We start from the raw sequence: 27,463 nt of genomic DNA, 5'->3' as shown, positions 1-27,463 counted from the left end.
AAAACGAAAAATATTTTTGGTTTTCGTGAAAAATGCGAGAAAAGTTTTTCATTTGTTTACTTGCAAAAAGCGGTCGTACGGTTAGATGTACGGTAAAATGTCAAAGGAACGAATTCCTAAAAAATTCAATAACAAAGCGCTTGCAATTTGTCTGAATCAACTCTGATCGCTCCATCAAACGTTACCGCAGATTAACGAAAAACGTAAGTTCTTAAAACAGCGAACAACTAATGACCGACTAAATTTGAAATCTCAAGTCAACACTGTCTTGAGGCATGAAATATCTTGTTTCATATGTTCTATTGCACATGAATTTTTGTAATTTCCCTCATTCAGGCATTGGCATACTCAAAATGAGTTTAACAGTTGAAACTGGTTTTCGGAAGTTACGCGAAAACCGACCTTCTTCGTGGTCTCTTTTCGGGCCAGCTTTCGCAGCAAAGGTATTGACGATACTCTTAGCGTCTTTTTTATGAAATATTCTTTGTTCTACAAAACTCGCCTTTTACATTCTTGCTCTAACTGTGGCCAATTTTTGTAGTGTTCGCACTAAAACTGTCCGCGGAGCAGAAAAATGGCCGTTTTTCAATGTGTTTAATTTTTATTTACAAACGTGCCAAGTTACAATTCCAAAAACTGAGATCCTTATTATACACAGCGTCCCGAAAGTTATCCATATTTTTTCATGCAGTCTAAAATCAGTGTCATTTCAGGCCCAACATATTAATTATTTGGCATGGCATATAAGAAATCAATTAGGTAACCGGTAACTTTACATCACTCAATCCGGGTACATCCATATAAAGATGACGATGACGTACGAGATATGTGCGGATTTCGTCTTTTGTTATTTCAATATACACCGACATAATAGATATACGGTTCAATACAGTTTCAATTCGTACGTTTACAGGTATCATTTTTGATACAACATCTTCATCAAGCTCTGATCGCAGGTTTGAAGATTCCTTCGCGGTATGCATAAGGTTCTCTTAACAACTCATCAATCTGTTCATTCAAGCTACACGGAACAGTGCTTGAATATACCAGCATCTTAACACGTCCGCATGGCCTTTGAGGCGTTTGAATCATTATGGATTTGTGTACATTTTTGATACGCTGCGCTTATTGGACGTAGCTCCGCAATTTGTTACCGCGCACATTTACTCCGGCATTACAAGTGTAACGTGAGCTTATCCTGTGCAAAAGTATGATCCGCATACTATTTGGTGGTCATGGATGCACTCATCAGAGTATAACTACTTCTTGCTTTTCGTCGATGGTGTTGCATACCCGACGGTAACAAACAAATAACTGTTATCTGAACACTTTGTATCCGAGGTTTAGAAAATCTTATCTGTACGTGACAAGTGTAAACATTGGAACTATACACACGCGTCTGAGATAAAGAAGAAAGTATAGTAAATTCTTGGGCATTACACGAACAGCGGGGCTAGTACGTAGTTTTTTGAATGACTGTACCGTGATTGCCGCGACTAACTGTGACAGTTACTGTAAAGGACCCACATCAAATCGTGTGACCTGTGCATCGGAAGAGTCTGTGAAGTGTTCCTCATCTTAAACATTGTACCATCAGTGAAAATTATTCATCTCATAATTCGGGATGGACGAAGAGCTCAAAAATATTGCGGTACAACTGTTCGAAATTGACGCATTAAGGTTTGGCAACTTCGAAACACACGCAGCTGGTATTCTGACACCTGTATGGTTTGATCTGCGAGTGATTATATCACATCCGCAATTGATGGTAAGTTTTCCTGATATTTTCGCATTATTCAACTTTTATCAACGCGCCTTCACTTGAGGTGGTTTTTCCGCTAGCCAACTAACTTACAGGATATCTCATTCACTACAGATAGGTTGGTTAAAAAGTACCGTAGGTTATAATATGTATATGAAATTCCAAGGTCATTTATTGGGTAAGTCCGAGAAATAATAGATCTAGAAAAATTAAGAAAACGCATTTTGTAACACGGTAGTTATTCTCGATCAGTCACTCACAAAATTGTAATCCAGTAGTTGTGACGTTAAACGATTTAGGAATTGCGCAATAAACAGGATATATTCTGTACTTTGAAATATTAGGGTTCTATTTATAGGTTACAAAAAATATGCGGGTAACCTGAACTTCTGGAGAACTATTTAATGGATAAAGCGAGGCAAAAGTAAAATCTACACAAAACGCGAGTCTGGTCGTGAACGCGTAGATATTGGCCACGTCGCTTTGCCTAAGGCTTGTGCATGATCAACGTCGCGCGAGATTTGAAATTTACTGGTAATGTTATATCATGTGTTCTTCACATTTTGTTTCATCATATTGCAGGTATACGTCAACGTAAAAAAAGAATTATTTATACACTTTCGGCAAGTAAATCAGTCAGCGAACCTCACAAAAGTATACTATGTAGAGAAAAAACGATCCGATGTTTAGTCAGAGCGAGAAGGTAGCGCATTGCTGCTGCAGTTCTCATTTATTATATCAGTAACGCATCAACGCACATCTAATTTTTTTCTAATTTCATTGTTAATTAGTGAAATATTATGGATACCACATTTCTAATTTATATTTATATTATTTGGGTGAAAATTGAGAGAGACATCGCTCCCGTGTTTGACACTCACTATTAATACTTTCCTCAGCGAAGAAACCACCTTGAGTATTCATGTGCATTAAGTTATGGGTTTTTATGATGAACAGATTTGGCGCTAAATTGGCATTTGAAATTTGATTTAATGAGAGGTTTGCATTGTGATTTCGCTTGTACTAAATCTTCAATTTTATCGTTCTCTCATAAAATTTCTACACGGTCTTATGTTGGAATCAACTTATATTGTACGTACACGTATACACTTAAAACTGGTTTAAAATTTGCTTGAAATCAAAAATTGCCCATACGGCCTATTCAAATGAATGTACGTTGCTTATAATCACTCAAAGGTGACACAAATGAAAGTGTCCAATCTTTTTTGATGTGAAATAAATAGAAGTTTCTGGAAGACGAAATGCAGTGTGATATTTTTAGTCCAAGCTTTGTGCTATAAAGTTGCATTATTATACTGATTCTGATTCCTAATAAAATATTGTGAAATGAATTATAGCAATCACTATGTCAGAAGTATTAACATTTCGTGAGCGCTAGAAATCATCATGAAATTCAATTGCAAATACATGCGAATTTCCGTTAACCTTTACGTAAATCTTACAGAAGTCTGTGTCTAGTACTTTGTGGAAGTTTGCTGGAAAAAACAGTAAGGATGTTTCCAAAATCTGTGGCGTTCCGTATACAGCATTACCAATCGCGACACTGATATCCGTCGAAGCAGACGTCCCGATGTTGATGAAACGAAAAGAAGCCAAGGCCTACGGAACGAAAAAGTTAATCGAAGGCCAATTCAGCAAAGGTGATACTTGCATTATCATTGAAGATGTTGTGGTGACTGGAATTAGTGTTTTGAGAACTGCCAAGGATTTAATAGACGAGGGATTGAAGGTAGAGGAAACGTTAGTAATTTTGGACAGAGAACAAGGAGGGCGGAAAAATCTTGAGGAAAACGGTATTCAAATGAAGAGCCTATTTACCCTCACTGGACTTATGGAATGTCTTGTGGAAGCTGGTAAAATCACACCAATTATGGTACAAGACGTCAAAGATTATATGCAGCGGGATCAAGAAATGCTGGATAATTATATAAAAGGTATTATTATTATACATTTCTTTTCACATTTGAATTATTAAGGATTGTAATTCAGCATCAAAAATAACTAATACACCGTGATGTCAACAAATAAACAATAAAGCGCGAATGCAGAAACCGGTGAAAAAAAAAGAGACTAGTTAATCCCATTTCAAAAGATTCTGAATTCACAATATTGAAAAGTAGTTAACTATCTGTTTAAATTAATTCTTTCGAACTCGTTCACATCTGCAATTTGGAAAAATGTATTTACCAAACTGCAAGTTTGATTGCTACAGGAATTCGCTAATTGCATGACCATTTTGAGAAATTTTGTTAATACATTATTTTTCTTTCCCTTTCCAGAAAAATCGCCGAGACTGAATATATCGTAATTGAAGACAGATTTCACGACGACGCAAGACTGTCATATGTTTAATTTATCTTGCGGTTTGTCCGACGTGATACAATGCCAACCCCTTGCGTGTACACTCGTTTTCCAATTCATTTGAATTACATATCCGGGTGGCACGAATTCCGGCTGTAGTGCGTGCGAAGAATATTAGGACTAAAACTACTTTTAGTGCCCTACAATAGTGGATGGCCAAAAGCAATACGTGTACAATTGTGAAATTGAAAATACAAATGAAAAATTTCAAAAAGCTTTGAAAATCCTCGTCCTATTACCAGATCTTCAAGGCAAGCCGCTTGGCTTAGACCGAACTCATCCTTTCCTTTTCCATGTCCGCACGTGCCTTCTACCCCGTCTGATATCCGGAATCTCTACCTCTACCAGCAAGCCGCGGCAAGTTTAGGCGCGATCGCGGGGGTGGATCGTCGTTAATCGCGAAAGATGGCGCTGATCGTTGGATGAATAGCGATAAATAACCGGGAATTTAGGATCGGACTCTCAGTCTGATCGAGTCTACGGTAACGATAACATCGCCGCGGATCATCTTAGGTATTCTCATTTTCCCATCCTCTCAGTTGAGTCTCTGTTCCTATCCTCTCCAATTAAAAACAGCAGGTTCACGCCTTCAGGCCTCTGAATCTCACGGCAGTTCTCCACGTGCGAGACAAAACCAGTGATTGTGACCACTCTTGACACGACTTTATTACTATATAATAAGGGGTTTTTATGCCTCAGCGGCTTTTCCCCTGCGGGCCAATAAATTGCAATAATTTTCGTGGCTCAATCGAGTGTTTTGATTACTTTATTTCGGCCCATATCTCATCCTCCAATCCTCATTTTTTTACTATAGAATCACGAAAGCCTTACATGCTGGAAAGTTTTCCGACTCTACACGCTTCCTTCGCTGTCTGTTCAATTTGACATTGATTATACTCATATTTTAATTCATAACTAGTAATTTCTACGTATGACATACAATCGAATAGAATTATTTCTAAACTGGGGCGTGAAAAAATTCGCAAACCATCATAACAAGTCAAGAACCTCGACTACTACCGATTGTTACAACGTTATAATTGAGTAATTACGTCCCTTTATTGGCACTCGCGAAATTGAATGCTAAACTTGAAGAACTGTTCACCTCACTTGTTCAGCGATTTGAGTAATGGAATATCAAGGCGTAATTAGATTTTCGTATCAATTGGCATGGTTGAGAGTTAATTTAGAGTGTTCGATTCTCAGACAAGAGGTTGTAATGCAATATGTTGATACACGTATTAAGGGGTAGCTTTCCAGACAGCTCTATAGGGGAGGGGCGGGCAAAGTAAGTCTATTATGGAAATAATGATAGGAGTTGAGATTTTAATCTTTGAATCTTCTGATTTCAACCGAGAAACGAAAACCTAACCGACGGCGAGCGTCAATCGCAAAATTGGAAAATTACGGGCCGAGTGGTCCCCCTCGAAAATTTTTTAATTTTCCTTAAAATTAACAAAGATTACAAAGAGCATAGTCGAGTAAGCATGCAAAAGTGCCCTTTCTCGAAACGGATTCTGCGGGTGACCAACTGTTTTCTGTTCGTAAATGACTGACCCATACCAAATTTTAGCCTTCTAACTTCATTTTGCTCGAAGTCATCGCAAAGAACGTGGTTTCTGTTCTTTCGCGATAACTCCGCCTTTTCTACCCAAACAATGTTTAAAAAAATCACAGGTCGAGCAGACGTATGTGCATGTATCGAGGACTTTGTCAGATTTTTCGGCAGCAGCCTCGAGCTTATAAAAATTGATGAACGTCTCGTTCACTGGTTTCTCGTGGATTTTGAAGAGGCTCTACCGTATTTTTTTCACAGCATCAAAATCTGCTTTCATGTGATTTTCCAAAAATTTTTAAGCTTTTTCCAAATGGTGCGTCATTGTCAAAAAAATCAAAAAGTGACGTGTCAAAAGTGCCCTTTCACCAAATGATTCACTGACGTACTTTTGTTGCGAAGCAAGTGTTTTACATATTTTTCCACGTATTTTGATCACCTTCCCCTTTGAAAATCAAAATCACATATCATTGCCAAGTACATGTCTGTTAATTTACTATGAAAACGTGATTGAAACTTGAAACTTTCCAAGCGAGATGTAAGCCATGCATGCTCTGTGTGCTTTTGACGCCTAACTGTAAGTTTGGTACCAAACCCTACCGCCACTGCGTGATTGCAAGTAAAGGGTGGACAACTGCTACCTAATGGAATTCAAAATCCAGAAAGAAAAAAAATTAAATTAATAAGAGATACGCGATGGGCCGCCAAATTATATTTTTTTAAAAACTATAAGGGGACGAGTGATGAAAAGAGTGAAGCAATTAAGAGCTCTTCATATCTTTTTTGTTCAGTCGAAAAGAAATTTTTGACTTTCCGTCATTAAACTTTGAAAAAGGGCAGTTTTGTTTTTATCGCTTTTCTCGTAAACTCTGTTGATTCTTAAGCAACTAAACGAATTACAGAGTTATTAAGGGCAATTAAGGGCCAGGTGTTTTTTTTAAATTCGCACGTCACGGACCAACTTCACATTATTCCTGGGCTAATTGAATGATCTTATACGGGCATTACTCACGGCATTAGTATAATGTACGATATAAAAGTGAAGTAGATTATCATGGTAACTGTATGTGTCTATACGAGTCCAAGAACTATGGTATGAGCACGGTGTGTGAATAAGGTAAAGAACTCTGATGGTAAGCTGTACGTCCTGCACGTCAATAACTTGCAATGCAAGGAAAGCGGCGCTATAGTTACCGGCTGAGACGTAAGCATCGGTATCGGTATTTCACTACCAACGCTTCCGTTCGTCACAAGCTTTGCCTGGGTTGACTGCGTTAGCAATCTTTGGCTAATGATTTCACCAAAAATATGTACATCCTATATTTCTCATATAAATAAACGACGTGGTGCTGATAGGAAAATCAATTTCACTCAATCCTTGATGAGTAATTAAAAAAAGTGCGACACGGGTAATTTCAGTCGGTCAAGGAGGAATGCATAAACATCTTTTGCGAATCGTCGAAGAATTCTGAAATTCCGAGCAAAGCGTTATTTAAAAATGGCGTCGAACGACGCTTGCAGCTAACCCTTCCTGCCATATTTCATCAAATTTCATGGTCCACAACGGCTCAATTCAATGTACTTAGTGTAGGATTCCTTCTTCATTTACAACCGAGGGCAAATCGTTCCGTTCACGTTCCAAGAAAAGAGTGATTAAGCGGAGGAGCTTGTGACGTGTCATTGTACCTGTACATCGAATGTCGACCCACGTTCATTATTTGTTCATTTAATTTGGTTAATTGGCAGTCTACTCCTTCTAAACGGAGACTCTCGTCCATAGAGTCTGAATCTCTCGACACGAATATGGGTAAGTTTTATCATCTAATCGAATCTCAATCCTCTTCGCGCTGATAACGTTAGGTTTTGAAAGGGGGGTGTGGCTACTGCCATATTTTGTTTTCACTTCACGCTTCAAAGGATGACAATAAAACCATAACTTTAAATATAAAATACCTTTTACAGCGAATGATCCATTTTACTCATGATTTGCTTCCTACTTCAATATCCCTACCAAATTTTCTCGACATATAAATTCTTCTCTACAATCTAATCTGGAATCTACGTTGCTATGTAGTTTGATTAGTCATCAGATAATCACTCGCGTTGATTGAAGTAAGCGCTGGTCTGGTCTCTTTGTGAAACTTGATTCGGTAGTGTTGAAGAATATTGAGCTATGGCTCAGCAGTGGAGACGCAATAGAGGCACCGAAGAAGCCTCTGTTGCAGTGCCCCTGAATAAAAAGAGATTTAATAGTGCAATTAGTCTGGACAGGTATTCTGACCATAACGTTCACGATCGCTATGAGATCAACGATGAAACGAGTGAGTTACCACCTCCCTTTCCAGAAATATGAAAATAATTTTTCAATGTAACATTTTTATACTACGTATGCAAAATTGGACCCCAATCGGTCAACAATATTTCCCAGATATAACAATTCTTTTACATAAAAACCAAGATGAAAACGAAGTATTGGTCATGTAATATAGTTGTTTTGAGTGTGATCCTTATAATTCCTTTGGTATGAAACCCTTTAAAATATCCTTGCCTGGCTAAATTCAGTCATTAGAAAGGCATTTTCGTAAAAATAATTGATTTGCTGTTTAAAATTAAACATTACAGATATAGTGACAGAAGCATGCATCTTCTTAAGAAAGTAATCGTCGTTTTTTCACTATTCAAGATGCTACTGCATGTTGTACCTTTCTTTTTCAAGATGGTATTATTTTGAAATATATATATATTTTATTTATTATTTTGATTCAGCAATAGTCAAACATTCTGTTGTATGTATATATATACATACGATAGAATGTCTGACTATTGCTGAATAAAAATAATAAGTAATTCAAACCTGTTGAATACCAAAATACAAAAACAAAAGGCAACCGAAATAGTATTATTTAGGGGTTTTCAAGGTAGACTAGAATTAATCTATTGGCAAAATACGTTATTCAACTCGTTATTTATTGTATTCATGGATTCGAATTTGATTCCATAATCACTCAACCTTTTTATCATTTTAAATTCTGAGTGGCCGTTAGTGATCCATTCATCACGCAGCTAATTTTCAAATTTAACTGACTTCCTGCTAATCCAAATTTTCGTGAGGCTATTTGTTTAAAAACGGGATCAGTAACGTACGAAAGATGCTGCATGTAAATTTCTTTATATTCTTTCACAGGAAACATGTGCAACGACATAATGGCCAGAGTGCCATACGCCACTCTGATAGCAACGATCATGTGTTGTCTTGGAGTGGGAATATTTTGTGGTACTATGTACCGCGGCGCCACACTTGCCTCCTTGATGTTAGACCAGGTAATTCTGTCTTTCCCTCACTATCATCTTACAGTTCAAATAAATTATGTGTAACTAATATGCTCAACATTTAATTATGCAGGTGTTTCACCAGCGACTTGTTTGGCTTGAAGCAGTGCAGCTCATTTTTGCTATAGTAGGAGCGAGCATGGCAGCTCTTGGATTCATGATACTATGCGTCGGATGCCTTGCAACCGGTGCAACAAGGCACAGAGTATATCGAGCTTGGAGGTCTAGAGTTGGTGGAAGGATTTCTTGCGCAGTTGTAAGTTTGAGTCACTAAGTTCATTTTCGGTTTCATGAGATCATTTCTGTTACTTAATTCTAGTTATTTTCTACAACAGTCGATATGTCAATTTAAGTGCAAAATTAAACAAGAGGTAAATCTGTTTGAGTGTCTTCATCACTATAATACGGAAAATCCTCAAATTACTAGTCGCCTGTTTGAAAATGTGGAAGAACTTTGAACACGACATTGGATAATTAATTTTTTTCCGTTTCCTCACTTCCCGCTTCACAGTGTCAGCACAACCGAAAAAAGCCTTGTCTATACATTGCATTAAAAATTATATTTTTACATTTTCCTAAAACATGTGTTGATTACTTTTCAGTTTATGACAATCACTTACATTCTACAACTTGGCTGGCTGCTTATATTCGCCTTTCTCGTGATTACAACTTTGATCTTCAGTATATTTTGGGGGATGTGCAGCCACCCTAGAGTTCAATCGCTTGATCAATGTATAGATTTCACACAGTTCGGTAAGTCTTCAATTTCCTTTCTAGAATAGCACGTCGGATACCTAGATCAACAATATTTGCTTCATTAAACAGATTTCCGAATTATGTCGAATATTTACATTCAAATAATAACCATCTATATTCTTGCAGATTTTCTATTTCCGAATAATACGCGAGTGGAAGATATGAAGGTGTGCGGGTCGCAAGAAGTCAAACTATTTTGCAAGGATTACGTGGAAAAGGCAGAAGTAATGTTTATCCTGGCAACAGTCGCTTCCCTCCTCGTTGTTCTCAGTCTGATTCATTATTTGATGTGCCTTTCGGCGAACTACGCACACATCCGAGATCACGAGAAATTCCAAGAATTACAAGAACTCCAATACCTGCAAGATCCGGACATAGATTCGCCACAGCCACCACTTGGCTCAGCTCATGCAAAAAATAGATACTAGGATACGGCCCGCGGGATCTATGCCACTCATCCGTTATGATCTTCGCGTATAAAGTGCGAATTCACAACTTTGATCATTTCTTTAACATGTCCGTCCGAGCGCCTTCAATATTGTCTCCTGTCCTTAGATTTATGATTAATATTAACAGTTCTTGCTCACTGACAATCCCATCGATTCGCTGGTCACAGATCTCGCGGGAAAATGGTATTATGCCGTCCATTATTTCTTGTAAAGTATAATGTAATCTAATATCATTGGTTTTCTATCTTATAAGAGTGGAGAAAACTCACAATGCGGGTTGCTAAATCTTGCAGCAGTTTTTAGGGTCTAAAACATATCTTAGTAGATTAATTATTATATCTTATAGTTTATGTGGTTATTTTAAAGGACTGACGATGGTGTTGTTCAAGTGTAAAACATTGCACGTTCCACGTTGCGCTGACCATCGGTGGTTAAACACAAATCTCATTACGGTTTGTCTTGTCTAATCAAATATTCATTATGCTATATCAACGTATTTGCGTATGCATACACGGCATAGATCAGTCACCATTTTTTTATAATGAAAATATAAGATTGTTATTACTATTTTTATATTATGTATCTATCCGTAGTCGGAATTATTGACTAAGAGCAAGATGTCAAGGCAAACTTATTTAATCTTAATATCAATATCGAGTATTGTGCGCAATATCAAGTACTGTACCAGTGCAAATATATGTGTTCGAGCAATTATTTATACTTATGTAAACGACATTCCGAAATGATACACATCAATATTAAACTTTAATGTATTAGGCGAATAAGTATTATAAACATGTGTCCAAACATTTATGAGTGTATTACTAGGTAATCATTGTTCCGAGATTTTTTATAAGTGATATACCTGTTTAAGTATATACACGACATATTTTATACAAATGGCGAATAAAAATTAAACAAAACAGTGACGATCAAGTTCCAATATTATGATCATTAGATTTTAGACCCTTTTAGCCGCGTTTCATTAATATTACATTGATTCATTTATAAATGAACAAATTAAGCAGCACAACGATGTAAAGACTATCTGTGATTGCAAATAGACAATTTATCACGCAGACCAATTGATTAAAGTGCTCGCAATAGTGAGCACGATAAGAAAAATCCTTGAGAAGTTGGAATAGCATGGAGGCATGTATCTGTAAGTTTTACACCTTGCCATGACGTATATCTGCAATGACGCCTCCTATTATAAAGAACCAAAAAACTAAGTGAGTATTTCGTCGAAGATTCGATATGACCGTTCTTTGTGAACTGCGCCACCTGCAAAATCTTTTCGGTAATTTTTCGAAGTTTCTTAAATAATATTTCTATTCGAGAATAACTTTTATGATTTTTTTTCAAGACTTGAAAACGTATTTTCGCTATTTTTTAATATTCCCAAAATGGTCTGTTTCCCAGATCACTTTTTGAGAAATTCATATAACACGTAAAACGTGAACCGTATAAAAAATATGAATTCAAAAAAGTTCCAAGCTATCAAAAATTGCCGATAATTATTTTGCATCATCAAAGACACACATTCGAATTTCGTCCCAAATTTTACTAATATTGTGCAGAACTTGGGGGGACTTAAGTTTGTGAGATAGCCGCCATGAAAGTTCATGCGTAAGAGAATGAAATAAATGCATTTACCTATACGCAAAAGTTAAGCGACTCTTTCAATACTTCGAAAACGTGCAAAATTGCGTTTGAATAGACAGCCTTTTCTTTTTCGAACTGTTTGGAGAGTTGAATGATTTGTGCAACTACGCTTTTGTTTCATGTTTTAACTTCGTAATTATAGTTGTATACTGCTAATTCAAAAATTTTATTCACAGTTCGAGATAAATTTCGTACAAATTTTCAAGCTGATCATACGTACGTTATTCACTGAAAAAATATAATGGGCAACTTTTCGCCATCGTAACGATTGGTCCGACGTGGAAATCCAAAAAGTTTTTATTCATTATGAATTCATCTACGTCAAGATATCTTCAATGAGTTGATGTATTTCGAAAAAAGTAGTCTGACGATGAATTGAATTTATAACACTATCCCGTCATCATTGTGATAAGAATATGTTTTGCAAATAACTAGATTTTCGTGAATAACTTCGTCAAGCATTTTTGAGAGAAACATGAAGGGTTACTTTTTACATAACAAATGTCTCCATTATTCCAAATTGGTGGATTTTATTTTGAATGCTTGAAGCACATGATTTAATTTTTTTTTTCAGTCTCTACCCTCTGTGAAATAACAATATATCTTAGAAAAAAATCTTATTAGTTTAACGAAATTCCCTGATATTTTGTGGCATCCTTTATCAAAATCTTTCTCTCGATTGTACGCCAGGATTCTGATTGTCATGAAATTTGTGCTTACTTACAACATGGTACAAATTTTGGAACGTAAGTCGTCCAATCTGTTTGATGTAACTTATATGATACTTGATTTAAGTAAAATTCAAATGAATTCAATACGTATATGAGAACTACGCGTTTTTAACAAATTCAATTAAATGAAGATTCGGGGTAGCGAATCACCGCCAAGTTACCTTTATCTCGAGGTAATTTATCATATCTCAGTCACAGAAAAGTGTAGAGTTACCAGGAAAGATATCTATGCCGAGAAGGACGTCAAAATATCGTTTGTTTATTTGTGCTAATAATAAATGGGTTCATATTAAATATATAATGTTTTTGGTAAAACCTGAATTCTGTAAACACAAAAATATTCATTGATAATTAGAATTTTGGAAAAATGACCAATGAAATTTTACATAAAGTAGCCGTATTACCGCAAGAAGTTTCGCGTAAAGCACATGTATTACGCATCGTATAAATAAAATTAAAGTGAAAAGTATTCATTGGCATTTCAAAACTTTGCGAAAAGTTTATAAGATTAATCATTTTCTTTGGCTCGATTCATTATTTAGCATATTCACTCCATTCGCACGTAGGATAGTCAAGTCTTATCACAGAAGCTTTTTTTTTTTAAGGATCGAATCTGAGAAGACCAAGAGGAAGTCATGCTTCAGGTGAATGGGTTTAGCTTCCACGCCGATGACTAGAAAGATCTAGTGTAAGAACAGACTCGAGCCTAGTCATTGTCAGGAATAGGCACTTGAACCTGCATCTTAGCGAGTTCTCAAGGAGATTGAAGTACCTACCTTCTTTCAAGGTGGAGTGGATATATTCAAGAGCTGTTCTCGTATCGGGATTTCCGATACATTCTTTCGCGAGGTCTTACGCAACGATGGGACATTAACTTTTAAATGTGCTGAATGCTGATGTTATATCGAGATCTATATTCTCTTATTTTTGTCGGTCAAATAATTTGTTGGCCATACCTATTTCGTGACATAAGTGAATTAAAAGTAGAGCGTATTTTCAAAATCTTTGGTACATTACATCAATTACTTATTACATTGAAATATTTGGTGGGAAACATATACAAAAGAAGTTTCTTGGACCACCATAGTTGGCAGACAACTTGAAACCATGGTGTAGAATTAAAATGGCCGTTAATGGTACACTTTCAATTCCATTTCGACTCTATGATCAATTGCAATACTTACCAATTATCGAACGTTGATTCGCGCAAAACGTCATCATGGTACATTCTGTATTAAAAAACATTGATTTATCAAGCAATATCAATCATATTTTTTCTCATTTTTCAATTTGTTTTGTTTATACTGCACATTATCTTACACGATGTTCTTTTATCACGGCGAATAAAGATATGTATATTACAAATTTGTCATACAAATATTCATTTTCCTTATTATTTTATACCAAAATCATAATATTTTTCTCGACTGTTGCATCGTTGTTGCAACATTGAATGAAGTGCAGAATATAATACGTAAATTTTCAAAAATTTGCAAGATTGGAGTTGGACAGTTTCTGTTAGCGTACCAAATCTTGATATACTTCAATATCTGGTCAATTATCATTCTCACACATCATATTGTCAAGAATATTACTATGATACATGTACTGAGTACTGCATTGGTTATTTCACCACCATTTAGAGATTTGAACGAAGCTTCAAATATGTACATAAACACACTATTCATTGCATTATGTAAGAAGTTTCACGGATACCCAGGTAGGTGCCTGTAATAAACTAAAAATAAATTTCGAAATCTAGATTTTTGCGATTTATCAGTTTTGAACCTTTGCGCAAAACAACGTTTCTTGGACTAATAAGTATAAAATAACAGGTATGTACATAAATTTGAATAAGAATTATTCTCTGTTTATTAAACGTTATTTCGCATATATGCGTATCCTAGAAGATCTCAAATTCTCAATTCAAAAAAGAATTCTTCTTGTTATATATTCCACAATTGAAAAACAGTCAAGTATATTCTTTGCATTTCGAACAATAAGCTATACAAACCTATAGGTATACTTGTATTATGTAGAACGAATTACAAATGTTTTTTCATTCAAGTTATTTATGCAAGTCATCAGAAATGGGTCAGAGTTACCTTTATACCCTGTAAACAAAACTATATCTATCAATTCTATTATTCAAATACTTGAAATAGTAGTCAATATTGAAAAGAATTGCTTTCGCATCACTTGACCGAATTCTTTCGAAATCGTTTCTACTTGGACTCTACTCCGTTTTTCATCGTTTTCAAGCAGTTTTTCTGCAACATTTGCATCGTTTTCAAGATTTCCTTTGCAACAATTTACAGCTTCCAAATGAAGTAAATTGATAATCACTCAACGCGCTCCGACCATCTCATAATAATTTACCAAGAAGCATCAATTTTATACTGTAAAAGCCCCCAAGATCTGATGGCAATTTGAACCTGCTCCATGCACCGGTTGACCCACTTCTATTTCAAATAAGAACATTTCCGAGGCTGTTGTTGGGGCAAAGTTCATCCGAAGGTATCGCGCACCCGGGAACTGCAGTATTGCGCAAGGGCTGGGCATCAAGAACGTACCTATTGCGCAGAAGATACTCCTTGTTTCGGCGATGCTATGTATACCAGACACAATACGGTATTTTCCCCCTGTCCCGGGTCACTCCTACGTACGGATATCCGTCGATGACTGTACCAGGTACCACCCTGTCACGAGGGGGTGTAAATCACCCCGCACCTGCAGCTTGCCCAAAAGTACATGCAATATCTCGTGTTTCTGGGAAATAATGGTGTACGGCTAATCGATAATTACGTTGCTGGCGAGTGTTTTCAATTGCAGAAAGGCGGGATGATGCTACGGAAGTGGACATAAGTCAAACTATAGAAGGATTTTTTTTTTATGCAAATCATTTCAATAATCGAAATGATCGAAGATATTCCTTAGGATAATATTGAACCACAACTGTGCAACATGTTCTTAATTGTAAAAAGGAGGCATTCATTATACCCTCTTTTCCGAAAATATTGAAGTTTATATGCTCGACACGGCGTGAATTAACTGATTCCGAATGACAGAGATGATATTTGTTTATTTATGACAGTTATTCTGACAATATAAGACAGTAAAATACATCTAATCCTTTCGTTGCATATAACTAAAGATTTCGAATTCATTGGTATCGATGAAAATGTTGCAGATATTGTTGCTTGGTTTCTCTTTCAACAGATCGGAAAATGCAAAAAATTTATACAATATCGCTTAGCCATTTTCCGAAAGAAGGGCAACATTGAAGTTTTTTCTCTTCTTCATCGACGCCCTAAATATTCAACTATTTCAGATCTTTCCATGGTAATTCTCGAAGAAAACCGAATGCGTTTTGCCCCACAACCTGCGCTGTGAAATCGTGTATTTGCGTTTCATTTTTCCAAATTACATTGTACACGAAAATAAAGAAACTGTATGAATTCTAGGAAATCGCAACAGTAAATTTGTATAATTCACGCCATGTCCTTATTTCTGCGTAAAATGAAAATTTCTTGGAGTATTTTTGTTCAGAATTGCGTATAGAACGGGGCTGTTAAAACGATTTTCGCGTTTGAAATACGCGGACTTCGATATTCGAAGGTGTACACGTCACGTCGAAATCGAACAGGGCATGATGCACCCGCTTAATCGCTTTCTTCGCCACAGCGCCGCACAGGTATGTGGCAATTGCAGATGGAATTGCATATTGCAAAGTGTGAGACGCCCATGCGCTGTGAAATGGTTTGAATGATCGTGACACGTATAATCTGGCTGCATGCACGACGGCAAACGTACACCCATGCACTATGCATGCAGAGCGTATATCCACTATATAATTTTCATTTACCCTATTTAGAGTTGTGCAGACCTCGGCGAGGCCATCGTGCCATCGCACATACCTCGAGCCCTGCACTCCATCGACTATAGCCAACTCTAAGTATGCATGTGTGGCTGCACTCTACAGTACAGACAGTGGAGGTCGGTGCAGATAGGTGCTGTGGTCGGGGTCGATATTGCAGGCGGGCGTTCACTGTACAGCCTAAAAAATAAGTTTGTCCGCGCATAGTTGCCGAGGTGCATAATGCGCATATAGGTATACGTTGGTAGTCTATACGCTGCACTCGTCGTTTAGCTGTGTATATATCGCGATATCGGCAATATTGCCTCTATAGAATGTATAATTCAAGATGATCGAATATACATTTCTGATGTACGTTCGATTTTTTCGGGTTACATTTAAGGATAATTTTAACAACTACTAATCCATATTCCAGTTCATTCATGTTTCATGGCCTCCCAGACTGAAATTTTAACGAGGTCAATGAACCGGAAGTCTCGCCGAATAACTGACGATTCGCGATACTTTAGTCGCATGAAATATGACGAAACCGCTATCGAACGATCAGTAACCATTCCAGCGGCATTAAATTTCAATATAATTGTTCGTCCGCAGAGGTAACCAGTTTCGTGAACACTGAAAACCAAAAACTGGAGAGAATATCTTCCGCACTATGTACATGTACCGTAATTACATGTACCTGGACAAACAAAGACAGAAAAAAAAATACAGCCACGTTTCTATTTCTCCCTCAAGTTTATTTTATGTAACAACACGTTTCGACGGTGAGTCTGTTGTTTCAATATGAAAAATGGTTTTCGTTTGCCGCATGAGAGATTGGCTGGCAATTTCCAAAAGCAAAAAAAAAAAAAAAAATACCCCGACAAAAAAAGAAAAGCGTAACTGCAATGCATTATGGGAAACAATTGACCCGTATACGTATATGATCGCCAATAACTCTATCCGAACTGCATTACAACTCGACGAACGTCACTCCGCTGAAACTCAGAGAGCACCTAAACCTGGGTTGATTGATGGGCAATCGGTAATTTGTATCAGGTAGAAACGGAGAGGAATACGATCGCGGAATGCCCGGGTGGCAGAGCGGAGGAGGGAGGAATATCTCGTCGGATTCCGGTTGCTCCGTCGGTAAGGAAGAGGCGGCTGGGCCCGGTTGGCTTGGCAGTCAAGCAAGTCGCTCCGACTCCCCTCCGGAGAATCGTCGTCCTCGACTGCGCCGCGGCGCTGCAGCCACACTGACGAGCGGACGGGCTGTTTCGGGACTTCAGTCTGTTCTGGTTGACGATTTCAGGTGGACGATAGGCACGGACGGTCTGCCGCCTCTGCGAATAACCGACTTTTCAACCGGCGGTCTCCCGTTCCACGCCTTCCGAGTCGAAAACTACATTTTCAAACGAGGCGCGGTGCAGCGCGCGGATTTTGTTTCGGATCGGACTTTGTCGAGTGATTACAGCTACGGTATATCCGAGTTGGGAATATACATATATATATATTTTTTTTTAATCTTTACCTAAGACCGGTGTTTTGAATAAAACTGGAACGTAAGGAGGGAGGGAAAACAGTGTGCATCCCGTGAAGCAGGAAGATCACGATATATGGAACCACCCCATGGATAGTAACATGTCTACAGCCTTCGCACATCGGTATGATTACACGTCGATAGCATTTTCATTGATCCGACTCGTTTACAACGCTTTGAATTTTACTGTGTAATTATTATCAGTCCGAATGATAATTTTCGAAGTTTGCATTTGAAATTTAAACTCCGTTTGGTAATTATCCTGAGTTCACCCGTCCTTGCAGAGCTTAGAATTTTTCTCTTCACTGTATACAAATTTCATATTATTGAAGTCGGGCACAAATATGTAATATAGATATATGCATATATATAGGCACGGAATTCAAAAAATAATATATACATATATACATATATATATATATATATATATATATATATATATATGTGTGTGTTATATTATTTTTTGAATTCCGCGCCAAGATTTATGCAAATATTATCGTACAGGTCTATTCGCTCTGTAGAAAAATTGTACGTATTGCTGCACGTATGTATGGATTTTGGGCCGAGTCAGTGAAACTTACGCAAAATTTTTCACAGCCGTTCGGGATGCCCGGTGTGTCTATGTATACATGTATATATGTATGTCATGTATCCGCGGTGCGTTGATCCTCGAGGCGCAATGTGCCGGTGCCAACAACGCTCCTGCGCACTGTCTTACTTTGGTTGGATATATTACGCGTGCTAATTTAATCTATCCGCACGGGCACGAGAGGCTCGCGAGCATTTGCCTGCACACGTATAAATCTCACATGTATACGTAGCACAAAGCAGAAGTGCATTTCTTTGGATGTTAACGTGCACCACTGTTGCAGGCAATGTCGGCAAAGTTGTAATATCGCTAATAATACTTACAGCCAATTAGTCATTATAATCCCAACATTATAATTCAGCTTCGAGCCTGCAGAAGCAAGTTATTTCGCGGCTGCAGCTGCCGCCGTTGCTCCCGTTCCAGCAATTATAACTCTTATTGTGTAATCGTAGCGAATAAGAAAAAAAAAACAAACGTTGAATATGAAATTTGCAAACCCATGTCGTTTCTGCGGCTACACTGCAGCAAAGATGGATAAAATATCAGAGGATGTACACAGCTAGCTTACCATCCGCACCTGAAACAATCGCTCGTCGCTTTCTTAACTCTGAAGTAGTATGCTCGTCTTTCTAGTAGCATCATATTATAGCCATGCAGCAAAAATTTTGTCGTAACAATTTTCTGCGAGTGGATCTTTGCAAGCTTCTTTCATTTTTAATTCACAGACTCGGCTTCACCGCTGGCGTTGAAACTTGTCTTGATGGTTAATGAGAGCATGTTTATTTTCCGTAGTTTAGTTTGCGAGTCTATAATATACCGCATGCACAACGGTGTCTAAATTCGCATGCTAAACGACATAGTCGGTCAGCAATTACCATCGTTAAGGTAACCAGTATAGGAATTAACTTCGAGGAATGAGAAAATTACATACACATTTGCGTTGCAGTAATATTACGAGAAAATTGATTTATTAGAATAAAAACAGAATGAGTAAATGATTTACAAAGGGAAAAGTTGTTTTAACTTATATTATACGCTAGTGGCTGACGAACCATAGTTCTACAGAAATAAATGAATAAGCAGTTTCGACAAATATAAATCGGTATAAATTATCGTAAGTTTACAAATCCATTCTTGGTCTACCCCTGTTTCTAGAGTTTGTGACCGCAGAAAAGAAACTTAGATTTTGAGAAATAATTCGCTGGCAACTGGGATGTTACAATTTTAGTTGGACTGATTTCGTACTGTCAAAAATAAAATTCCTACCTTGGCGAAAGTACATCGCAGCTAAATGATCGAAATACATTGAATCTGAACTTGGAACCGTTGCTAATTGTCGTTACTTTGTCACTCAGTGTTTGAATAACTAAATTTTGGAGACTATGTAACAATCTTTACTAAAAAATGACTTACAATCAGATAGTACCAGTTGGGGCCTATTCGTCGAACTGACAACACTCACTAAACAACCAAGTGTGCGATATCCTAGGACTAATCGAAAAAGCGAACGCGGGTTCGTTTTAGACTCCCTCATTGTCAGAATTATAGTTTTGGGCGAAACAGGTGGTCCGGTCGAGAGGCGCAGGTGACGACCAACATTGTGTAATTTCTTATTCGTTCGTTCGGAATATGGTTGGAGCAACGGCCCGTATCGACAATACACCGTATATTAGTGGTACACATAGAGACACGTTATGTACCTAAAATTTTTACGTATTGTGCACATGGCGGTGGAAGACGGACTCACTCGTTGGAGGGAGGATGTCATGGGAGCGTATGCTTCTCGGGGCGGTCGATACACATGACGATGACAAACCGTGTGTAGTACGGGCGTGCATGAAACAGGCTCGCGAACCCGAATTTTCCGCATGACGCATTTCGCTGCCATGAAAATACGGAGGGTGCCTCCCGTGGCTTTGCATCACAATCGATGGGGGGTATTATCATCATTCCATGCACAGGGTGTCAATCGTCAATATTTACCACAGAATTCGACCTTATTCGTGCAGCTCATTTCATATTTCGCGGTGCAGTTACAAATTGGCTGAAAATTTGTGAAAAACTTACAACCACACGTATTGTAGGGATATAAGTTATTTCACAAGTTATATAACAGCTTTATATACATATATGCGGTTCGCGACTTCCGTAGAAAATGTTACATACTTATAGACTTATAAAGAAATCACTGGGCATCGTCGTATATGTATGATGTTATTGCGAAAAAGTTTCTCATAATTATTCAGATATGTCGTCTCATTCATTTGCTCCTAGTTTATTTTTCTTTAAAACATTGTTCAACTAGGAAGAGCTGAGAAATTTCCGAGTAACTATGAAAGACATTGCCGAGAATTTAGAAGACGAGTACTCGAGTTCAATTATATAAGTGAATTTTCACGTTTCCGTAATAATTGCGTCTGAACAATTACGCAGACTGTTCTGGAAATTTGTCGAGGTTGTGAAATTTCATGTTCCGGAGAAATGTTAAATTTTTCATCCAATGCAAATTTTATTCCAAAGTACGGTGTAAAGTCATTAGTAACATTTTCTCGAGATTATGATTCCGTATTCGCTTCCAATACGATTGCAGATAAATTTTAAACAAACGCCAGAGAAAATTTATATAATTTTTTTTTATAAATCGCGTGCCATTTATCTTTGATTGCACAAAATGCACGCTGCGGTTCCCCTTGTACAATTTGCTGAGAAACGCATCCTGCATTCACGAGAAGAAAGTGTGTGTATAAAATGTCACCTTAATTCTACGTAATTTCTGACTCAAGTGGGATGCTTCCGAGCGATCTCAGCGAGAGATTTTTCTTGCAGGGTCAATACACCACGAGTAACCCACACTGAGGTATATTATACGTACATAGATCCATATACTAGAATAGCAACGATGCAAGCCGCGGCTCACGAATTATAATCAAAGGATTGACTAATTTACCGCTATCTGTCAGATGTAGCCAGGGCAATATCACTTACGAAACCTGAGTGCAAAAGATAAATCACGAACGATCTGACTAATTTCTTCCCTTCTTATCGTTGGTCACCACACGCATAGCTGCGATTGGCATCTAAACTTTCAATCGCACGTTCGCCATCTGATGCGCGTAAGTAGATAGATCTAAAATTGATAGGTATAACTACGGCACAAGGATGATACCGTTCAACTCTGCAGCGTATCTTCGGTGGGTGGAGATAGATGATTTTTATCGGACTATCTGTGCGTACGCTGCATTGTCTGGAGTTTTGTTTTCCCGACGTTTAGTCCTCTCGTAGATACCGTGATGGTAGGCGTAATAATTAATCAGGCAGGGTAAGAACGGTCGGAGATTAATTATCAGCAGAACAGGAATTATACGCTCTTAATAGGCAAATTCCGAATGGCTGTATACTAGCGGTCCAAGACCGGTTTCAATCGATTTATTGTCGCAGCGCGATAAGACCTCTCGCAATGTTTGCTGGTGCAGTATACCGGTGAGCTAGTTCTGCACATCAATTCTCATTACTTACTTTCAGCTCTGATTACTCGCACTTTTAGTCCTGTAAAATAACTGTCGAATGAAATATAAGATAATACATGGAAGAAAAAAAAAATGATCAAAACAACGAAGCAAGAACAGGGTGAAAAGAAACTTTACAACTTTATAACGATGAAAATTGTTCAAGTATATGTGTATGTACGTACTTAGCTTGATGTTATGATGCATGCTCCGGAGAAAGGGATTCCGCTATTTTGCCTACTGCGCACATACATAACCTAGCAGCCATAACTATAATGCGCGTGAAGCGCGTTATGGATTAATTAATTTTTACGACATAAGCTTTAGCGAGGGATAGCGAGAGAAATTATTTTCTCGCGCGCGGTTTTACTGCGTGTTATATTTGAAACATTCATACCCAGTGTCCAGAAGTGGGGTGGTTGACCATTGCGGGTTCCCGACAGTGGCGCCATCTGCTCGCCGTTTCGGTGGCGTTTCGGAATCAATAAAGGGGCAGATCCCATGAGTCACGTGTGCGTTTTTTTTTTGTTTTTTGCTTCCTCAGCCAGTCCTACGCCTAGCAGCTACCTGTTATCTAGCCGGATGTCGATATAGCTTTGAAAGAAGGAGAGGGATATATTTTCTGAGGGGTGAGAAACGTGAGGATTGGCAACGTTTAGAGGATGATATACGTGTGAAAAAAAGGGCGGTTGCTTAATTGCGCGTAATCAAACGTTCACCGCAATCCTCACGTTGCGACAGCTTTTAGGACAATTCGAGCTGACTCCTCACAATAGGTGTACAAGCTCTTCAAGTATCGCTATAACCTACTCCTCATTACAGAACAATAGAAAACCATTATTTATCCTCATATAGCGAATCGTGGACAAACGTGGTTGCAACTCTCCTAATACAAGACTCGTACATTTTATACCTACCAATTTGCGATTGTGCCGCGCGTATCTTGCGATAGAAAATTTCTTGTGCAAGTAAAGTTTGGGCGAATGAATTGGTTATAAACAATTTCCTCTATCCTGCAGAGCATATAATAATGCAATCGGTACATAATTTCCGAATGGTAAAACAAAGTAGCTAGTACACGGAGAGTTTCTGTAATTATTTGAAGAGATGCGATCTCTGAGAGATACGGATAATTGCATTGTCGGTACTAAACTTCACATATTTTTTAGACGTTTCGAAAAAGGTAAACCTCCCTATATTAGGGCCGCTTTACACTGCCGCTACGTTCGTGTAGGAACGTTACTCAAACTTTAAACTACCAACGCAAATTACTCTTTCTGGTCGAAAGAGATAACGCCGAGTATAGCTAAATATCTTACACGCCGATCTTCAAGGTGGGATATTATTTATGCACGGTAATCATACTCCGTCCGATGTATTCCAGGACCTAGTCAGCCACAGTATTACCGTTGAACCGTAACAATGGTTGCAAATATTGCCGATCATGCAGCTTGAATCTTTCTACTTGTTCGGTTCTTCATTTTGCTAATCAAGTTTTAAACTTCCTTGTAATTCAAGGCGTTTATCCATGCTGGGAATATTGTTGAGGCGCGTTAAGGTAATTGTAAGAAATAACGATTGCAGTATTTTTCCATCCAGGAACGAAAGTAGGACTTCAAGACTAATTAAAAAGAAGAATGACATATTTCAAAGAGTAGAAAACCTGTATGTGTCTCTGGAAAAAAATACGAATATGCACTGGTTATACATATATATCAGAGATAATATTCCATCCGAGAGACTTTCCTTGCGAGCGTTAGTCGCCAAATGACGACACGGCTGACTACGCTCGAATCAACAAACTAGAAATGTTGGCTTGCGGCTTCTTCAGGGTTCAGATAGTTCCCGAGTTTAAGCGAACAAGAACGCTTTCCCTTGGCAGCGTCTCGACGCGACGTCGGGAGTAAATTCGCTATTTTTTCCCCCATTTTTTCACAGTCTCTGATTTTTTGTCGCCGTATTTTTCAAACCGAGCGAAGAGTCCTAGATCGGCAACTCATCCTTGGGGCACGTTGCACGACTTTTCTATACTTCGTGCAACGCTGGCTAGATTAGCCTTCTATAAACGGTTCACTGACTCTTCTCATTGTCAGTCTAAACTCTATGCAACTTAACACTAATTCCTGCCGATGGAAATGACACGGTCACACTTCAGATTACCTTTTCGGTACGGTATTTCCGAAAAGTTTCAAGAAAACTCGATCGAATCTTGAATATTTTAACACATACTCAATTGTCGCGTACAAATGTAAATATGAAAAAGAAAAAAAAAAAACTTCTCAAATGCTTACGTACAACAGTATGTTACCATGGTTCACAAAGTATGAAAATATTTCGCACAATCATACAGTGTTCTTGAAATCATTAGGTTTCGCACTTATGGGACGGAGATGTTGCTAACATTTTCTCAGTTCGGCGCGTTGATAAATATGCTGACAATATTCCTGAATATGTTGAAAACGAGGTTAAAGTTCATAACGTTACCGTAACGATGTACATATTTTTAGGAAATCTCTTAATTTCGCAACTTTGGGGTTATCTGAAATCAAATGAACCATTCTACAGCATTGAGAAACCAACGTTTTGTAAATTGAAATCCATCGAAGTTATTCTGATATTGCACCAAGATGGTGATTTTTCGTTCAGCGCTTAGTAAAGTTAACGTCACTAAAACTTCAACCACGTGATCGGGGATCGTATTCAATCATCGCTGATTGATGCCATCATATCCTATCCTTGAAAATGAGACGATAGCCTATTGAAATACTCGCACGTATCGCCAATTTGCTGTTTTTAATTTCGTTATTCTTTCCTTATTGCAAAACGTCGACTCAAAGCTTTTCAGCAATCGTTACCGAAACGTTCTTATCGTCTTATATCATCGGCGAAGCAAAAGAAGTCAATTCAAAGGTGTAGTATATGTATTATACTGTTTCTATACGTCCAATTTCGAGAATACGACATCCGGTGGCTTGGAATGTTTTTTGAACTGTCTATCGAGCAGTGTGACGCACATCTCATTGTGACGGTACATTCATGTGTCATTCTATTTTTATTGTTTGTAGATGTACAACAAATGTCTGTACATACATGTTTACAGTTTCCCTGTTAAAGGGATAATACGTGTACGCTGATGAAAAAAACGATCACGGGTAATGCAGCTGGATTCTACTTTATGCTTGATTTGATCCAAAATACCGTAGTCTTCATCATTTTCACGCTTAAGGTTACATTCTTGGAGACCTAGTCAAACTGCGAATGAACTTCTTCCCGCACGTATTGCGGATCACAATACAATGAGGTAAGACACGTAATCTCAAACTGGAATGCCTCGTAGATTTGTCATTGGAAAATACGTCGCTGTGAAGGTGAAGTTCAACTTGGAATCACCTTTTGCCATTCGTGAAAACAATTTCGCATCCTGCCGTTTCCGATCGGTGATCCACATCTGAGATTCAGATAGAGATCGGTAAAAAACATTCTACAGAGATTGATGAGAAATTTTTCAACCCTTCGTAAAAAACGCCAAAAACCCCTTACAGCTCAAGTTTATAATTTTTGGATCGTTAACCGTCGTGCGTCGGTTTGATCTTTCTAATTTTTTCCAAAATTTCGCACGGCTTATATAATTCGGAATATCAACTTTTTATCCGAACTTCAAGCCACGGAATAATTTTCGAAATCGTCGGCTGCTACGGTTGGTTCTTCTGCTTTTGCAGGCATGTAACGTAAGCGACTTGTTTATCACTTTTGCGTGCCTGTCCCTCCTCCTCCTCCTCCACCACTGCCTTTTCATAACACAGCCCATCTAAAATACATTCGTTATCACTACTGCGTCGGGGTTTCATATACCTGCCCGTATATGCTCACGTAAATTCCCCGGGCGATAAAGGTTTGGTGCGTAGGTGGTACTTACGGCGTAAAACGCGGCATTATATATATATATATATATATAATATACATATATGTGTATTTATAGATGAAATTACACTTTCGCGTAATAGCAATTATTCACTCTCTGTTACATCGGTTCATCCGTGTCTTCGGATAATATGCCTATGCCATGCCAAAGTGCGTACCCCGAGGCGAAGAAGACGCGATACTAACAAAGGCCTAATAGATACACCGTGAAAGTGTACAGCGGTACAAGGGTATACTTATGTTCCTATTCACGCTCGTGTATCATGTATGCCCAGGTGTTCTTTCAAAGAAATAATACCAGCATCCTCGATGCTGGTTATAAACGGAGCCAAGCATTTTCTGTCGCAAACGTTCAATGTTTTTTATTTGAAAATTTTATTTCAATTACAAACATTAGTTCTACGAAGTGAATTCCAGGCGGATAGGCGGTGAATTGGACATAAATTCTGCACCTGTAAAGCGTACACCGATTTTTCTTACAGGTTGAAAAATATGGTTAGAACGTAAGGGTTAAAGGTGGCCTAAAATTCGTACTTTTTATATATCTTATTACGAGATGGTCGTGCTTTGAGTATTTATTGATTCGTTATATTATTACGCTACGAAGATGTGTTTAAAAATCGAAATATATAAAATACTGGAATTAAAAATAAAAGTTTAGATACACCGATGCTTCATTTCAAATCCATTCGAAAACGTTGAAATTAAAATCTAATAGATTCGTTTTGTATTTAAATTTATGGCTCATTTCATTCGGAAGGCTTACGGTAAATAAAATTTAATAGACGTCGGTAAATAACACAGGTCTGTAAACATTTTTTTTTCTCCTTCTTTTTATTACGTGTAATTATAATAGATTTGATACTCTGGAATCGAAATATAGTAATAAAAAATTTGTAACACGTATACCTTTCATGTAATTTTTTTTTTTAAATTGAAACGCTATTTTCGCTCACAAATTATAATCAAGAACTGAAGATAACTGCAACGTTTATAAAAAAAGTTATGAACCAAAAAAGTCTAAACTTTAAAATCGTCAGAAACTATATCTACTAGTATAATTCTAGTTATTTTGTAGTTTTACTTCTTTTCGTACTGCGTGACATGAAGTCACAATGAGAACTGCGCCGGGGCATGCATAATTGGTGTGAAAACAATGTTAGGCGATATCTTTCTTTCTCTTTCCATCAGTATGAACTGGTTTTGTATGTACAGATATTATCTAAACAGATTAAAGTAGCAACAATGCAAAAAAAAAAAAAAAAAAATAAAAAAATAAAAATACAACGAATTATGAATTATGAAAAAAAAAAGAACATATTTAGTATATACGTGACAGCAAAAAATGGAAAGCAGATATAGACTCGACACATTAAAACCATATTCATATATTCATATCTGTAATGTATTGTTTTGGAAGG

The 27,463-nt window shown here is 37.6% G+C and overlaps 3 protein-coding genes across 4 annotated transcripts in view; all 3 read left to right on the top strand.

Annotated features, from left to right (window-relative positions):
• The first annotated feature begins 1,410 nt into the window (after positions 1-1,410).
• LOC124307313 (uridine 5'-monophosphate synthase-like) lies at positions 1,411-4,780 on the top strand. The gene is made up of 3 exons (XM_046768838.1): positions 1,411-1,768; positions 3,228-3,717; positions 4,063-4,780. The coding sequence occupies exons 1-3, from the start codon at positions 1,625-1,627 to the stop codon at positions 4,089-4,091; spliced, it is 663 nt and encodes a 220-aa protein (XP_046624794.1). The 5' UTR covers positions 1,411-1,624; the 3' UTR covers positions 4,092-4,780.
• A 2,171-nt stretch (positions 4,781-6,951) lies between these two features.
• LOC124307029 (neuronal membrane glycoprotein M6-b) lies at positions 6,952-11,163 on the top strand. 2 transcript variants are annotated; one of them, XM_046768318.1, is made up of 5 exons: positions 6,952-7,506; positions 8,884-9,020; positions 9,103-9,285; positions 9,632-9,782; positions 9,912-11,163. In XM_046768318.1, the coding sequence occupies exons 1-5, from the start codon at positions 7,503-7,505 to the stop codon at positions 10,211-10,213; spliced, it is 777 nt and encodes a 258-aa protein (XP_046624274.1). In that variant the 5' UTR covers positions 6,952-7,502; the 3' UTR covers positions 10,214-11,163. The 2 variants fall into 2 exon arrangements, with proteins under 2 accessions (XP_046624274.1, XP_046624273.1); XM_046768317.1 differs by lacking the exon at positions 6,952-7,506 and adding an exon at positions 7,562-8,020.
• A 6,599-nt stretch (positions 11,164-17,762) lies between these two features.
• Positions 17,763-27,463, top strand: part of LOC124306928 (uncharacterized) — a 54,141-nt gene continuing 44,440 nt past the window's right edge. The window contains exons 1-2 of the mRNA XM_046768098.1: positions 17,763-17,965; positions 18,023-18,150. Of these exons, the coding sequence (XP_046624054.1) occupies positions 18,116-18,150 (35 nt within the window). The 5' untranslated portion in view covers positions 17,763-17,965; positions 18,023-18,115. The remainder of the gene's footprint in view (positions 17,966-18,022; positions 18,151-27,463) is intronic.

The sequence above is a fragment of the Neodiprion virginianus genome, chromosome 6 (genome assembly GCF_021901495.1).
Source record: "Neodiprion virginianus isolate iyNeoVirg1 chromosome 6, iyNeoVirg1.1, whole genome shotgun sequence".
NCBI classification, from domain to species: Eukaryota; Metazoa; Arthropoda; class Insecta; order Hymenoptera; family Diprionidae; genus Neodiprion; species Neodiprion virginianus.
This window is presented reverse-complemented; position numbering and strand designations above follow the sequence as displayed.

Bases quoted from the DNA above. Each gene is read 5' to 3' on its own strand.
- LOC124307313 (XM_046768838.1), top strand. From the start codon at position 1,625: ATGGACGAAGAGCTCAAAAATATTGCGGTACAACTGTTCGAAATTGAC. The intron at 1,769-3,227 runs GTAAGTTTTCCT...TAAATCTTACAG, and splicing joins TATCACATCCGCAATTGATG to AAGTCTGTGTCTAGTACTTT. The intron at 3,718-4,062 runs GTATTATTATTA...TTCCCTTTCCAG, and splicing joins GCTGGATAATTATATAAAAG to AAAAATCGCCGAGACTGAAT.
- LOC124307029 (XM_046768317.1), top strand. From the start codon at position 7,873: ATGGCTCAGCAGTGGAGACGCAATAGAGGCACCGAAGAAGCCTCTGTT. The intron at 8,021-8,883 runs GTGAGTTACCAC...ATTCTTTCACAG, and splicing joins TGAGATCAACGATGAAACGA to GAAACATGTGCAACGACATA. The intron at 9,286-9,631 runs GTAAGTTTGAGT...ATTACTTTTCAG, and splicing joins GAAGGATTTCTTGCGCAGTT to TTTATGACAATCACTTACAT.